General features: G+C 41.8%; 1 protein-coding gene across 1 annotated transcript in view; it reads right to left on the reverse strand.

The window, feature by feature from the left end:
- Positions 1-539: 539 nt before the first annotated feature.
- kcnn4 (potassium calcium-activated channel subfamily N member 4) overlaps positions 540-16,517 on the reverse strand; it is a 54,953-nt gene continuing 38,975 nt past the window's right edge. The window contains exons 3-9 of the mRNA XM_008113770.3: positions 13,730-14,139; positions 13,113-13,248; positions 12,023-12,133; positions 11,038-11,156; positions 9,458-9,527; positions 5,298-5,480; positions 540-4,455 (exon numbers count right to left, since the gene is read on the reverse strand). Of these exons, the coding sequence (XP_008111977.2) occupies positions 5,298-5,480; positions 9,458-9,527; positions 11,038-11,156; positions 12,023-12,133; positions 13,113-13,248; positions 13,730-14,139 (1,029 nt within the window). The 3' untranslated portion in view covers positions 540-4,455. The remainder of the gene's footprint in view (positions 4,456-5,297; positions 5,481-9,457; positions 9,528-11,037; positions 11,157-12,022; positions 12,134-13,112; positions 13,249-13,729; positions 14,140-16,517) is intronic.

Below are 16,517 nucleotides of genomic sequence, written 5' to 3' on the forward strand. Positions count from 1 at the left end.
TTATGTTAATTCTGTAATGTGGACTGTGTTCATATAAATCAGAAGGTGGGCAAATTGATGCCCTCCAAACATAGTTGTGTTCATTGGTGTCAGCATAAAAAGAAATCCAGTAGTATCACATGAAGTAGATTGGGTCTGTGAAAGCTTGCATTCCAGACATCTTTTGGTTAGTCTCAAGGTCCTACAGGATCCGCTTCAAGTATTATTAGTCTGTGCCTTCCAGAATTCATCATTTCTTAACTGGAAGTGTGAACTCAACAGCAACTGCACATTTCTCACATAAACCAAGGAATGCGCAACTTGATAGTCTCCAGGTGTTGATGGCACTTGTTCTCCCATCAGACCCTAGCCAGCATTGCCAGTGATTAGGGATACTAGCATTGCAGTACAGTATCCCAAGGGCCCCTGATAGAAGGCTATGTCAATTGAAACAATCTGAAAATGAGATACGTTGCCTCAGAGTATGTGCAGTTTTCAGATTAAGTGATGGCAAACACTTATGGATTGACTGAAAAGATAGCCCCAATGACTCAAAAGAGTAGTTTTTGAAATAGTGTAAATTTTTATTATTTTTAATATAGGCACTTAAAAAACATAAGGTGACAAAACATCCAAGGAGAAAATTTTCCCTCAAGTGAGGGAAAAACAGGAAATGTCTTTGAAAGAAGGGTGGTGGACATTTGGTTGAGGGTCACATGTCTCCAGGGACAATTCATTGAGCACCCCTTTTGTTAGCTATTCCTTTTCTGTCTGTGTCGCAGGTTGCCAAAAAGAGAAAGCGATTCTATTGCCACCACTGATGTGATTGTGGGTACAGGCAGAAGGATAGAAAATTTTACATTGGGTTAAAATAAACCCAATATTGGTATCGAAAGTCTGATTGTACCAGGAGCTGACAGGCAGTATCGTGGGATAAATAAAGTGTGGTTGGAGCCATAAAATGAATTTGGAAAGAACAGGAACAAAATCTAGGATTTTCTGGTCAATGTGAATGCTCCTTGTGTTTTTCATTCACTTTTTCTTGCCTTTCCCCTCTGTTCCTTCTAGTCATATCTCAATTTTGACTCTTCCCCATTGGGGTTTATGGGGTTTCCGCTCCAGTGTCCTTTTCCTCAGGCCTTCCCCACCTGTGGGAATAGGCTACATGTGACCCTGAAACCACAGATTCTCCACCCCTGCTCTCATGGCCCCTGTTGCAATATGTGTCCATCTTCTAAAATAGAAGTTATATATGTATCTCTCTTTAAAACTATTAGGCTGGTTCCAGACTAAGTTCAATGTACATCAGTTCCATTGGAAATTGATAGGTCAGCTTCAGTCACAATATGACCTGATTTCAGCAGTAACAGAGCTCAGCTAACCTCGCCTGGATTCATTCCATCGTCCTTTCCTGCTGTGCAAATTAATGCTGATTTGATTACTCAATTAAATTAAGGCCACCTACATTTAATAGACTAATGGGGTGACAACTCAAGTTTCTTCTGTACCTTTGTGCATGTTTTTGCATATGAAAAGTTAGGGTTGCTGGACTTTTTCCTAGCACTGCTAATTTGCCCTGAAAAGCTCTAGAGGCTGCTTTGGGAAGGGAAAGCTTTTCCTATTACTATTTCTCCATGCCAAAAACAGTATGCCATTGATGCAGGTACTAAAGATAGAGGGATCCTGCCAAGAAAAAAAAAAGTTGGCAACCCTATGATTGTGTACTTTCTGCAAAGTGACTCATGTGCAGCCACATCATCTGAAAGTATCTCAGAATCTCTGCTCTACTTTGTAAAGTCATCAGTCTCTTTGCTGTAGAAATGCTCTGAGATGTGATGGAGTAGACTTTTAAAAAACCACTGGAGGAGAGATTGTGAAGCTGTTTAAAAAGCTCATTCTCCTCATTAAAAAGTCAAAAGTTTATTATGGTAATATTTGGGTTTCAAGCAGCAGCTGCCAGGCAAGCTCTAGGTGGGCATTAAAAGCCCCCTGTTAAGCATATTGTGCATGTAGATGAGGTCTCCTCTCTTCCCATCTACAACTGGGATGGAAAACCAGAGGCTCTTCGGACATTGCTGAACTACAACTCCTGTCTCATTTCATCAATTGCCAAGCTGTGTAGGTTGAAAGGCCAGCTTTCCCCAACTCTGCTGTTGCTGCTTCCATTCACTTCATCCACTGCTTTCCTTTGAGTCTTTGCTACTCCCAACATGTCAGTTTTTATCAGCTCTTTCATGGAGTTTGTGATAGATTTGGTGAGTGGTACTTTCCTCATCTCAAGGGTGGAATGTGTCATAAAACCTGGCCCAGTGTGTCTGGCTTTTCCTAGGCTTCTGTGGTGGATTGTCAGCTGAGCAAATATTGCGTAGAAATATATATTTTACTGGCCTGGATTGCCATCCTGAAGGACTCAGTATTGGGTTACAAAATGATGGTTATTTATTCTGGGAGCCACCCTGTGAAGTAGATGATTCTATCTGTACTAGACTATCCTGTGCCAAATCACAACTGTTGTGCACCTGTGAATCCAGTGTGCAGGAAGATTTCCCTGCTGATGGCAAAGGACACATAGAATCTTTGTTGCTGTTCAAGATGGCACTATGTTAAGGTAGTCAAGAGAATTTGCCATCCAGGTCCACAAATGACTACAACGGAATGGCAGCCAGTTCTTTTAAAAAGTGCTAACAGCTGCCACTCAGTCCTCATTCTGTTCCCAACTGGGGCAAGAAATCAGTTTTTTTTCCTGGTGTTTTAGCCTATTAAGTTTGTCAACTACTACCAGAATAGTCAGTTGTGAAAACCTGGGAGCTATAATCTAAACATCTGTCAGGCAAAGGTCTAGTCCTTCTATTTCTCCCATAGCGATTTCCCAAAGTTTGGACTTCCAGCACCTCTGAACCTCTGCCAGCATGGCCAATGGTTGTGGATTTGGAGATCCCTGGATGGCTAACAATTGAAAGCCATTGGTCTTTTAGTTGCCCTCTCCAACTTGGCACCATCTTAAATCAGCAGCAGTTGATGCCAGTGTCATTTGAGTGGCAAATACATTCAGTCCAGATTTGAAAGGAGCTACCTGACGTGTTGACTCCATGGCTAAACCATTCAACGCATTGCATAGTTTAAAAGTTTAGTCAAAAATACAGAATGGGTTCACTGCCTCACAGATGTGGAAACCTGCTACTGTTCCAGATGAATAAGACTGGAACACTCAGAATCCACTAGCTAGTTCACTGGTGTTGTGGAGGAATTGAGGTTTGATGTATCTGGAAAGCCTAGGTTGAGAAGGCTGGTCTATAGTCAAGTATTAACCTGAAGGTCAGAATTTGAGAAACTCCTCATTTTCAGCTTTGCAGTCGGTCTTAAGCAGCAAATTACTTCTCTGGCACTTAGGAGTTGCCTAAAAATGTTCCTGAGCTGTATATAAACCATCTATTTGAGAAGTGTTTAGGTAAAATGGCTTAAAGTTAAGCTATTGGTCCATCCCAGCCAGTATCAAATACCCAATAAAGTGCTTAGCTTTTTTTTAAAGCATTTCTCAACTCTTCTGTCTAAAAGCATTTGAACTGGAGCCATGCTAGGATCTTCAGGCAATAAGTTGTGCATTTCTGCTCCTCGTTCTTTGTATTGCTATTTCTTTGTCGATTGTGATTGTAACAGTGCTGTTTAAGGCACTTTGTACCAGCCTCTATAGCAAATGTTACACCAGGCTGGCCGATAATCCACAAGTCCACCCATTTTCATTAGCCAGCTTGGCTACCCATGCTAGTCATTTAAAGTAGCATCAAATGTCATTGGAGCCATCAAAGACTATGGCCCCAGTATACAGAGACGTTTCCTTGCTTAGAGGCACCTGTACTTTGCTGGAGGGGGCCAAGTCAATGGCCACATGTAAGTCAAGACTTCAGAGGGTGGGATCTTCCTTCACCGTCATCTTTGAGATCCTGTGTAACAAATCACCAACCACCTGCTTCCTGTAGATTTGAGTCCTGCCCCAAAATGGAAGACGTTTCTTCTGCCAAAAGGGAAGAAAGGGGCAAGGCCTTTGTGTTCCATGGCTCAGAGCCTTTCTTCCGTTACTTAAGTGCATGTCTCACTACTTCCTATCTGTAACATTTTGTTGCCAGAGCGCCCTCCTTTTAATGGCTCAAAATCCTGTTAGAGGAATGGAAGTGATGCCTTTGATTTCCATCCAGGATCCTCTGGACAAATCATATGCGCCTTCACTGAGGTCTTTTGGAGCTGCAAGAAATCTTTCCATGGCAAGTAAAATTCAGCCATGCTGATCTTCATCCTTCACTAGCGGGTGATGCCAACAGCAAAGTTGGCAAAATGCTTGTAGTGATTGTCCTTTGCCACAAGATGGGGATGTAGTCCATAGCTTCCCATATATACTGCTTGATCCCTTAGAGGCAGTAGTGGGTTTTAAAAGGTTCTCCACCATTGTGTTGTCAAGATCAGCACCACCTCTTTAGCTACCTAAAATGGGAAGAAAGCAGACATTAGAATCAAAATAGATGAGAATAATGTGATTACAATGAATATGGTTTTTTGAAGCAATTGATTTGCCCACCCCAAAAGGTTCCACTGAATTGGAATCAAGGTGGGATAAACTTTGGTTATACAGTAGAGTCTCACTTATCCAACACTCGCTTATCCAACGTTCTGGATTATCCAACACATTTTTGTAGTCAATGTTTTCAATACTTCATGATATTTTGGTGCTAAATTCGTAAATACATTAATTACTACATAGCATTACTGTGGATTGAACTACTTTTTCTGTCAAATTTGTTGTATAACATGATGTTTTGGTGCTTAATTTGTAAAATCATAACCTAATTTGATGTTTAATAGGCTTCTCTTTAATCTTTCCTTATTATCCAACATATTCGCTTATCCAACGTTCTGCTGGCCCGTTTACGTTGGATAAGTGAGACTCTACTGTAGTTTAAGCTCGTAGGAGGAGGAAAAGACTACGACTACATTAGAGGTGCATCATCTTAAGCCGTGGCTCAGAGTTTCTAAGACCTGAGCAGGGCTGATAATAATAACAGGAACTCTTGTCGGGTTGCAAGTAAGTCAAAGCATAACAACATTTTTTTTTATTTTGAGGGCATCAGAGTGGAGGGGATTCCAGCGTGGCTTTTGGGGGGGGGGGGGCACAAAGATGGTCCTCAGGACACAAGTGGAGAAGATGGAAAAAGTGTAGCTTACTTGATTTCAAGTCTGATGAAAGCAAGTGACTGAAACCGGAAGATAATTCAGCGGTGGCTGCTCGTAGGTTTAAATTGGCAAAACCGATGCCACAGACCCCATACCTAGCTGGCCCCATTTGGAGGAATCCAGAGCACTGGCCGTTCCTGCTGATGCTTGGACTCCACAAGGACTGAGAGCAACTTGGTCATCTCATCCAGTTTCTTGTCCAGGGACTCGATCCGCTTCTCCAGCTCCCGGTGGGAGTTGCTAAGGCTGGAGCTGAGGTCACACATGATCATTTGCATCTGGAAAGAATAGTAAAAGGGACCCAGTCGTCACATATTTGGCTTTTGCAGGAGACCAAAATTTGACAAGTTACTTTTAGGAAATAATTTGTTTCTGTTAGTTGCTCTAAGTTGATGTTTCTCAAACTGCTTCTCTAAATATTTTGGAATTAATCTCCTAGAAATCCCTACCAGTTTACCAGCTGTTAGGAATTGTGGGAATTGAAGTCCAAAACATCTGGAGGAGCACAATTTGAGAAACCCTGCTCTAAGTCAAACCTAATGGATACCAAACAACGTAGTCACGCTGAATCAATGGGAGCTTGTTAAGTCAACTTCAATGTGAATCCCTTTGCTTCAGTGGTTCTAATTTAGTTTGAATTAGAGATTGCAATCATTGCGCTTCTCTAGTTGCAGTTGCACTGGACCTCCTAGCATTCCTCACCAATGGCTGTGCTGGCTAGGACTGATGGGAGTTGTAGTCTGAGCAACACCTGAAAGGCCATATATTTTTCAATCTTGGGACAAATAAAATAATAGCATAAAATCTGGGGGGAAATCTGGTCAAAATGCTTCTGTAAATCATTATAAAGTAACATTTTAAAAAAGGTTTTTATTAACATGACATCAACATAATGTCAACAAAAACAACCACTACATTGTTAATTTTTAAACAAATACTAAATATCACTTAGTCCTAAACCAATACCTACAAAGGGAAAAAGAAACAATCTAACAAACATAATAGGAAATCTTTTTAGAAACAAATGTTAAAACTTTCCTCCATGGATCATTCCCATTCAAATATAAGGTTTTGCATTCATTGTCCCCAAGGAATTTTTTATAGGTAGCTAATTTATTTCTGTGCATTCAATATTCAGAATGGAAGGGAATTTTACAAAACAGAGTAGGCTAATTTATTCATATTAATTCATATTATTTATTTATTTACAGTATTTATATTCCGCCCTTCTCACCCCGAAGGGGACTCAGGGCAGATCACATTACACATATAAGGAAAACATTCAATGCCTTGACATAGAACAAAGACAGAAGACAAACGCAGGCTCCGAGCTGGCCTCGAACTCATGACCTCTTGGTCAGAGTGATTGGTCTCAGCTGGCTGCAGCTGGCTGTTCACCAGCTTGCACCATAGCCCGGGCCTGTGCCCGGGCCTATTAGAGCTTATCAAGATTTGTGCATTTCCTCATGTTTGTGATTGAGATTTGATTTGGTTAAAAAAAAGGGTTTCTGTGAGTTTTCTGGGCTATAAAGTCATGTTCCAGAAGCATTCTCTCCCGACATTTCACCCACATTTATGGCAGGTATCCTCAAAGGTTGTGAAGTCTGTTGGAAACTAAGCAAGTGGGGTTTATATATCTGGAATGTCCAGGGTGGGAGAAAGAACGCTTGTCTGTTTGAGGCAAGTGTGACTGTTGCAAGTGGCCACTTTGATTGGCATTGAATGGCCTTGCAGCTCCAAAGCTTGTCTGCTTCCTGCCTGGGAGAATCCTTTGTTGGGAGGTTTTAGCTGACCCTGATTGATTCTTGTCTGGAATTCTCTTTTTTTCTGAGTCTTGTTCTTTATTTACTGTCCTGATTCTGGAGTTTTTTTAAATTCTGGTAGCCAGATTTTGTTCTTTTACATGGTTTCCTCCTTTCTGTTGAAATGCTTGTGGATTTCAATAGCTTCTCTGTGTAGTCTGACATGGTGGTTGTTAGAGTGGTCCAGCATTTCTCTGTTTTCAAATAACATGCTGTGTCCAGGTTGGTTCATCAGGTGCTCGGCTATGGCTGACTTCTCTGGCTGAATCAGTCTGCAGTGCTTTTCGTGTTTCCTTGATTTGTGTTTGGGCAATGCTGCATTTGGTGGTCCTTACGTAGACCACTGAGGATGCCTGCCATAGATGTGGGCGAAACGTCAGGAGAAAATGCTTCTGGAACATGGCCATACAGTCTGGAAAATCCACAGCAACCCAGGGATTCTGGCCATGAAAGCCTTCGACAACACATTAAACAAAAAAATGACCACCTTCTTTCTGCCATGCCAACCTTACTTTGGCACTTCTTACTTTACAAAATGACCCCTAGGTGGAGTTATTCTCCCTGGAGACAAGTGGATCTAGTGGAGCAGAAAGCTAAATGCAAAGTTCCTCCTTTAAAATGAATGCAGGGCTATGCTGAGCCCTGCCACATCACATACACTTGCACAAGATATATATAGAGAATAGATATATGGGAATATTTGTGGCTCATCATGACCACTACAAAGGATGGGAATTGTGAATGTAAGGAAAGACCTATCTTGTTGAACCTTAATTTCCTATTATTTGCAGATTTCAAATAAAAAGAATGAGAAAAGGGGGCAGAGGAGTAAATGATGAGGTATAGACTTATCCCTAATACTTTGGATCAGAAATGTTTGAATCCTTTTTGATTTCAGAGTACCTGTATTTGCATATGCATATATAATGGAGATGGGGCCCAAATCCAAACACAAAAATAATGCATGTTTTTTATAAACATAGCCTGAGAATCACTTCTTGCAATATTTTAAATAATAGGCATGGGACAAAGTTGCGTACATTGAACCTTCAGAAAGCAAAGGTGTCATTCTCTCAGTCATTCGTGTGGACAATTTCAGGTTTCGGAGTGTTTTGGAAAATGGATGCTCAGGCAGTAATAATGTAAGAGTTAATAGTTTGCATTGATTTATTAGGTTGAAATAAGAGGGACTGCAGCTATTTGGGGCTGATAGATAGATAGATAGATAGATAGATAGATAGATAGATAGATAGATAGATAGATAGACAGAGAGAGAGAGAGAGAGAGAGAGAGAGAGAGAGAGAGAGAGAGAGAGAGAGAGAGAGAGAGAGAGAGAGAGAGAGAGAGACGGGGGAATGGATTACTAACACATTAGACTTTTAGAATAAACAGTAATGCCACTTCTTTTGAGGTTTTTAAGCTGTTGCTGGATGGCCATCTGCCAGGGGTGCTTTGAATGCAATTTTCCTGCTTCTTGGCAGGAGGTTGGACTGGATGGCCCTTTAGGTCTCTTCCAACTCTGTGATTCTATGAGTCCACCTGACAGAGATACAAACGAAGCTAACAAAACTAGGCACTGAAATATAAAAGTTGGCCTTACTACCATGTTTTTGGCAAGTGGCCTGAATGCAAAAACAAACAAGGTATTTTCTTCCTGGACAGTTTGCATGCCTCCTTGTCATGATATATGCACATAAAAGCATGGTTCCTGGGCTTCTTTTGAAGAGAGGATGACAGCTAACCATTTTAAGTCCCAAGGTCTAATGATCCCATCAGAAGACAAAGAATATGGAATACAAAACAAAGTAAAATTTCCTCCTGCTTCAAAAAATCAACACAAACCTGTGTCCAACCTGTCAACCTAGGAATGTGAACAAAAGACAAGTGTCCACCTCCCTTCATAAGATAAGTACAGAAGCTACTGAACTGGCAGTTTAATCTTTAATTCTGGCATTGCAACAAGACAGCCTCCTGGGTTGCATCTGAAGGTCACAGCCTCACTTGAGGGACTCTGGATAGATTGCTTGGTACACAAAACTCAGCTCCCCATTGTGGAGAAACAGTCAGAGGACTATATATGTGTCTCTAACACACATATCTCACTGTTATCCCATTTCCAAATGATAGAGCAGATCTCTACCCAAAGGTGCTAATATTTTGGCACACACAAGAGGACCCAGTGCCCATGTCTCTGAAGCAGGTGGTAAAGTGGCAGATGTTGTCTGGGACTCTCTTTCTGGGAAAGTGTATCCAGGTAGTGAGAAGAAGCAATGCCACATTCATTACAGAAGCACCGTCTTAAGTGAAATAAAAGGGTTACGTGTGCAAAATAAAAGGGGGGAAAGTTTAATGTTGGTTAAGATCAAAGGGAGCTGTGGCAAGAGGTCATGCCTCTTTTCAAATCAGTGCCAACGCTCCAGGCTAGGAACTGCTGCCTTCAACAGAATACTCACCTTAGAAATATCCACCATGGTGTTGACTCGATCTCGGATCTTCCGATGCTTCATTCTAACATGTCGAAACCTATGAGGGAAAGCGAGAGATCTTGAAATCCTATTCTCTGTCATATGTGTCCTTATTATTTGTGGAAGTGTCAAATAACCTCCAAGATCTTCACTCATTAACTGACCTACTCAGGTCTTGCAAACTCCACTGCGGCTTCCTTGATTGAACCAATCCATTTGAACTGTGGTTCAATCCTACTGCTTTCCACTTTATCAAGAAATAAATATACTGGGATATTTTCAATTACAAGAATGACAAAGTCCCCATAGCAAGTCCCAAAATGCAAGCAATCAAGACATATTGCTGCCCGAGGCAAAGAGGAAACTAGCGTTCCACTTCTGTGCTAACCGGTCACAAACAATAGCAAAACATGAACAACTTGTTATCATCTCCTTGGTGGAAGAACAAAGAGAATCCATCCATAATCTGTCTTGCACTAAACTGCCTAGTAAACGACCTCATCAAATGTGCCGTGAAAGCAAACCACGTGAAATGATCCTCAGCATTTATAGAAATGTTGTTCAAATGTTCAAAAGGCTTTGTATACATTATTTTTAAGGAAATCACTACAAAAGCTCTGTAAAGCTAAATCCTATTCCCATTATAGCAGATGAAAAGGCTGAGGTTCAGAGACAGTAGATGTTTAGAAGAAAGACCAGGGAATAGAGTGCTCTTTGGATGTGTCTCTATGCAGTGGGATCAACATTTGAGACTGAGAAAAAGAAGTTGCAGACAAAGACTTAGGATGCATCTACACTGTAGAATGAACATGCCATTTCAGCTGTCATGACTTAAAGCTATGGAATCATAGCAATTTGATGAGGCATCAGCACTCTTTATTGTGCCATCTTGCACTATCTATATCTAATAGGTTAACTTGCCTCTGCGTGTGTCTCTCAGTCTCTGTTTGCCCTATGTGTGTTATAATGTGATCCGCCCTGAGTCCCCTTCGGGGTGAGAAGGGCGGAATATAAATACTGTAAATAAAATAATAATAATAATAATAATAATAATAATAATAATAATTCCATACCATTGACACATGGCAGTTAAAAGTAGTGTCAAACTGCAATAAATCTAAAATGCAGATTCATCCTTAAACTACTTGGTTGGGTGCATGGGCATGTTTGCACAATAAATATACATTGGTTTGATGATATGTCTCCAATTGTTTCTCTGTTTCAAGGAGAAAAGCCAAAGAATCCTAGCTAGGCAAGATCTCTAAGGCCTGTTCCACGTTGCTTTATATCCCAGGATCTGATCCCAGATTATATAAATCTACACTGCCAGATAATCTGAGGTAAGCAGATCCTAGGATATAGGGCAGTATAGATCCATCCACAGTCTCTCATCCAAGCTACAATTCCCAGGATCCCTTCTCGCACCATACTGTTCCAGCCTTCTATGCATTTCGGAAGTCAGGAACAGCCAGCTGCAATGCCCAATTCAATCTAAGCAGCAGATTTCAATCTTTCCCAGGGTCAGAGCGGAAACCAAGAAAACGTCCCGGTATATTCCATCCACTTACATATGGATGGCTGCCAGCAGCCTCCGGTGATGTTTGCGGGCTCTTCGTCCGTCCTTCCTCTTGGTGTGTTTGTATAACAACCAAGCCTCTTGCAACACGTTGGCAGCCGAGCATTTCATCTAGAAGCGCACGTAAAATTGGGTGAGAAGGGGGAAAGCTTCAAAGCACTGGCTAAAGCTCTATTTCCTGCTCTCAGTGGATGCTGTCAGAAAGGGTGGGTTGATGTTAATCCAAATCTGCTTCCCCACGTTACTTTGTGTCTATCAATTGCTCCAATCTGTCAGAAAGTAGACCACAAATTGTGTGGAGACCACATCCCATGTCCTGAGGTTTCTAGGTCCAAACCCCAAACATGGGGTGGTCCCTGATCATGTCATTAAGGATTATGTATTAAGTACCAACCACAGTTGCTTTGAGCTTGTCATTCCAACAAACACACCCATAAAGAGAAAGAGAGACATTTTAGCCAAAGGAGCTGTTCTGATAGGTCAGTGGTTCCCAAATGTTGGGCCTCCAGGTGTTTTGGACTTCAACTACCAGACACCCCAGGCAGTTTTCCAGCTGTTAGGGATTGTGGGAGCTGAAGTCCAAAACACTTGGAGACTCAAAAGTTGGGAACCTGTGTGATGTAGATTTGCACATAGCCCTGTCCTATTTGCTGGAACGGATCCCACCAAAACTGGAGAAATTTCACTCTCATCTCCTCCTCCAGTATTTTTGAATATTGGAGAATGGGATCTGGCAACTCTACGCACTTCTGATTTTTCTTTTGTGCCCCCTAACTGTATTCCAGAAATTGCCAGGAATAATGTTTCTCCTTTAAAACAAAGGAGAACTCCACACCTTATTTAACCAAAATAAAATAGGCTTGAAGCAGGACGTTGTCTTCTGGAGAACCCCAAAACTGGGAAGTCCAGTCCAAAACAGGGGAAATTGGCCCACAGTCCCATGGAATGTGTCCACTCTTGTCATGGTTCTTTCTTACCTCTTTGGCACACTGAATGTCCATCATGAAGTTATGAACGTGTTTCTCAGCTCTGGTGAATTCTAGTTTGTCAGCTGCAACAGCTACCAAGAGTGCTGTACAGCCTACCCCCTGAAGATAAAAAAGGAAATCAGGATGTGAAAAAAGAAAGGATAACTGGGAGAAGCCATATCTCAATCATAGGGAGATGTAGTTTTCATGTAGGTCCTATGTTTAGTCTCTGGGAGATACTCTGCATACTATCAGACTGTTAGATGAGCTAATGGCTTGGCTAAGGGCTAGCTGAAAGACATAGATTGGAAACACTGGACTACAACTTCCAGAATCCCCCTTTGGTCATACTAGCTGGGGGATTCCAGGAATAATAATACTAAGTTCAAAATATTTTGTTCCCCAAAGTGAAGCCAAAAATGTTCTCACTCTCCAAGTCAGTGGTTCTCAACCTGTGGGTTCCCAAGTGATTTGGCCCACAACTCCCAGAAATCCCAGCCAGTTTACCAGCTGTTAGGATTTCTGGGAGTTGAAGGCCAAAACATCTGGGGACCCACAGATTGAGAACAACTGCTCCAAGTCATGGTACTTAGTAGCTTGAAGATGCACAGAATTCACACAGAGTTGGAATAATTTCCCCCACTGTAAGCCTCAATACCAAATGTGTGTTCTCCAATTTATTATCATATGACATTATTTCAGGGGATTTCCCCTTTTTTCTTACTGAGAAGTAGACCCATTGCTTCACCAGGGAGATTTCAGGTATGATTAACTCAAGACTTATTCATTTCCGACTGTCTACCGTAAGCATTAAGCCTGGATCCAACCCAGTATTTCTTAATCAGACGTCAACAGTGGATTTCTATATTTGCTGAAGGTTGACATGCACCATTATTCAGGATCTGATGGACAATGTATAAAGAATATTTAGACTGTGCTATCTCAAGGAAATGCTATTTAATTTTTGTCATCTTATTTGAAGCCCAAATTTGAAGATCTGAGTTTTAAAATATTTAAATTCAGATTTTCAGATTTGGGCTTCAAATGTCATGCAACGGACCTTCAAAATCTGGTAAGGTTAAGCATGAATACCACTTACCATAACTCCAGTGAAGAGACACACCACTTTCCCACATGTTGTTACTGGCACCACATCCCCATAACCAATAGTCAGAAAAGTGATGGGAATCAGCCAAAATGTTCCTGCCAGGTACTCATTTTCATCCATATGTTGCCTGACAAGAAAAGTTCAACATACAATGTATTTATGTCTGTTTACTTATGGGCTTATCATATCCACCCCTCTGCCTGTCCACCCAACACGGTAACTTTGAGCCTCATATGTTGATTTTAAAGATGATCTGGTTTTGTTTTGCAATCATATATAGAAACATTCTTTCTTCCTGGGCTTTCTTGAATTAATGTCATCTAGAGTGACAAAAATGTTTATTTTTTTTCCATTAAGGCCAACAGCCTCTGCTAAGTTGTTGGCTAGATAACAAAGAGAAGAGAAGAAAGACCATTTAGGGAAGGAAGAATGGAGAATGCCAAACTAAGGTGGGAGGAAGGATCCTTTGGTGGGAAGGTCTAAAGCCATTCCTTTATGGAAGTGGTTCCCAACCTGTGGTCCGTGGACTAAAATATATGGTCCATGGCCTCACCGTTATGGATGATAACACAGCCCAACCAAAAAGTTCTCCATCAACAGGTCCTCACCGTTCGCAGACCGACAGCACCCAGAAGGCAATGAGCCAGAGTCCCATGGTGAAGATGAGCAGCACCCGGCCTGGTTGGCTGTTCACCATCACCCGCAGCACAAAAGGGTACTGGAAGTGGATTTTATTGAGGGATCCAATGCTGCGGTAAGAGGCATCTCCCAACACGCTGCTCCGCAGCAGCACAGCCCGTGGCACCAGGTAGAGACGGAGAAACATGAGCAGCGAGAGCAGCATGTCCATGTCGGAGAGGAACAAGAAGGTGTGCTCAGGTTTAGGGTCCAGGCAAGGGAAGCTTCCAACCGGGAAGGGATGAAGGAGGCACACCAAAACCTCCAGAGCTATCAGGCCCAGCTTTGGAGCGCTGACTGCAATCCGCCAGTCCGTCAAAGAGTTATCTAGCATGAAGAGCTGAAGAGGGAAGAGAAAAAGAGACTAGATATCATAAAACAATAAAGCAATGGGGAAAATAAATTATAGTCAGTATGGTGCAACAGTTTAAGTATTGGATTATGACTCAGAAGACCAGGGTTCAGATCCATACTCAAACTTGGAAACCTAATGGGCAACTGTGAGCAACTCACACTCTTTCAGTCTCAGAAGAAAGCAAAGGTAAACCCTTTATACCAAGAAAATCCTATGATGGGCTCACCTTGGAATTTAAGTCTTAGTAAAAAAAAAAAGGAGCCCCGGTGGCAAAGCGCGCTAAAGCACTGAGCTGGAGACCGAAAGGTCCCAGGTTCAAACCCCGGGAGCAGCGGGAGCGGCCACTGTTAGCTCCAGCTCCTGCCAACCTAGCAGTTCGAAAACATGCCAATGTGAATAGATCAATAGGTACCGCTCCGGCGGGAAGGTAACGGCGCTCCATGCAGTCATGCCGGCCACATGACCTATGGAGGTGTCTTCGGCTTAGAAATGGAGATAAGCACCAACCCCCAGAGTCGTTCACAACTGGACTTAATGTCAGGGGAAACCTTTACCTTTACTAAAAAAGGAGTATCTTTGTTAACTGAGGTTTACCCATGTATTTCTTAAGTGATATATCCCAATTGGCCACCTCTGAGAAATGGGTTCGTAAATCAAAATGTCACTGGTTTTAGTAATTTCAGGGCCTAGGAAATTTCATTTGTGTGCATGGTGTGTGCAAGGTACAACCAAGGTTCCCATAGTGAATCTGGTGGTAAGATAATGTCAGAAGCCACTTAGCTCTTCTTTTGGGGTGCACAGAGCCCCTCTTCTAGGTGACAAATCAAAACCTTTTTCATTTCCAATACAAGTGCAAGTATAAAAGGGTTGAACAATTTAATTTTTGCACATGTTTGGTATATGTATACTAGGGATGATCCTCCATTAAGCAAGGCAAATCAGCTAAGAAGGTGAATAACAACATGCCACTTCCTAATGGTATTCCCCATATATAGCTTATGGGATCCCTAAGCTTTGTTGGAAGTTGCCATTCCATTGCCGTGTTGAGAATACAACAGATGCATTATGTAAATTATCATTATCCTCGGCAACAAAACGCCTCACATTAGTGAATGCACATCCCAAGGAGGAAGGCATGAAGGAGTGTTTCAGTTTCAGTTCTCTTTCATTACTTTTGACCAACTACCAGTATTATTATTTTCTGGATGGAAGACCCATCTCCCCAACTTCTTCAACCTATTAAGTGGTTGGGCCATGGAAATGTTCCTGAAATACAAACACATCTGGGCTATTCCAGGAGTGGTGGCAGGATAAAAATGAAGTAGTATAACAAACAAAAGCACACACATGCAAATTTTCACATGTAAACACATTCTCACCCCTAACACTCTGATGTCACGAATGGCCCGATCACATGTATTTGAATGCATTTCCTCATGTAACACACAAAATGTTGATAGCAGAAATATTAGGAGATTCAGGACATGATTAAAGAAAAAGAGAAACCAAACTACATCATCTTCTTTTATTTCAGGCCTGTGCCTCTGGAGCAATGAACTTTTGAACTCATTCAGTTTCAGATCAGATACAGTAGAGTCTCACTTATCCAAGCTAAACGGGCTGGCAGAACCTTGGATAAGCGAATATCTTGGATAATAAGGAGGGATTAAGGGAAAGCCTATTAAACATCAAATTAGGTAAAGGTTTCCCCTGACGTTAAGTCCAGTCATGTCTGATTCTGGGAGTTGGTGCTCATCTCCATTTCTGAGCCGAAGAGCCGGCGTTGTCCGTAGACACCTCCAAGGTCATGTGGCCGGCATGACTGCATGAAGCGCCGTTACCTTCCCGCCGGAGCGGTACCTATTGATCTACTCACATTGGCATGTTTTCAAACTGCTAGGTTGGCAGAAGCTGGAGCTAACAGTGGCCACTCACGCCGCTCCAGGGGTTTGAACCTAGGACCTTTCGGTCTCCAGCTCAGTGCTTTTACAAATTAAGCACAAAACCATCATGTTATATAACAATTTTGACAGAAAAGGTAGTTCAATAGGCAGTAATGTTATGTTGTAATTACTGTATTTACAAATTTAGCACCAAAATATCACGATATATTAAAACATTGACTACAAAAATGCATTGGATAATCCAAAATCTTGGATAAGTGAGACTCTACTGTATATGGGATCTTCTCTCTCAACTCTGAGATCCGAACAGGAATCAATGGATTCAATTTGATTTCATGGTTTCTCACTTTCATGGCGGTTCTATGCCCCTAACCTCAGCGAATGTAGGCGACTGACTGTATAATTCCAGCTGTCTATACCAAATACAGGTTGAACGTTCCTTATCACAAATTCCAAAAT

This window comes from Anolis carolinensis, unplaced genomic scaffold (genome assembly GCF_035594765.1).
Source record: "Anolis carolinensis isolate JA03-04 unplaced genomic scaffold, rAnoCar3.1.pri scaffold_10, whole genome shotgun sequence".
Classification (NCBI taxonomy): Eukaryota; Metazoa; Chordata; class Lepidosauria; order Squamata; family Dactyloidae; genus Anolis; species Anolis carolinensis.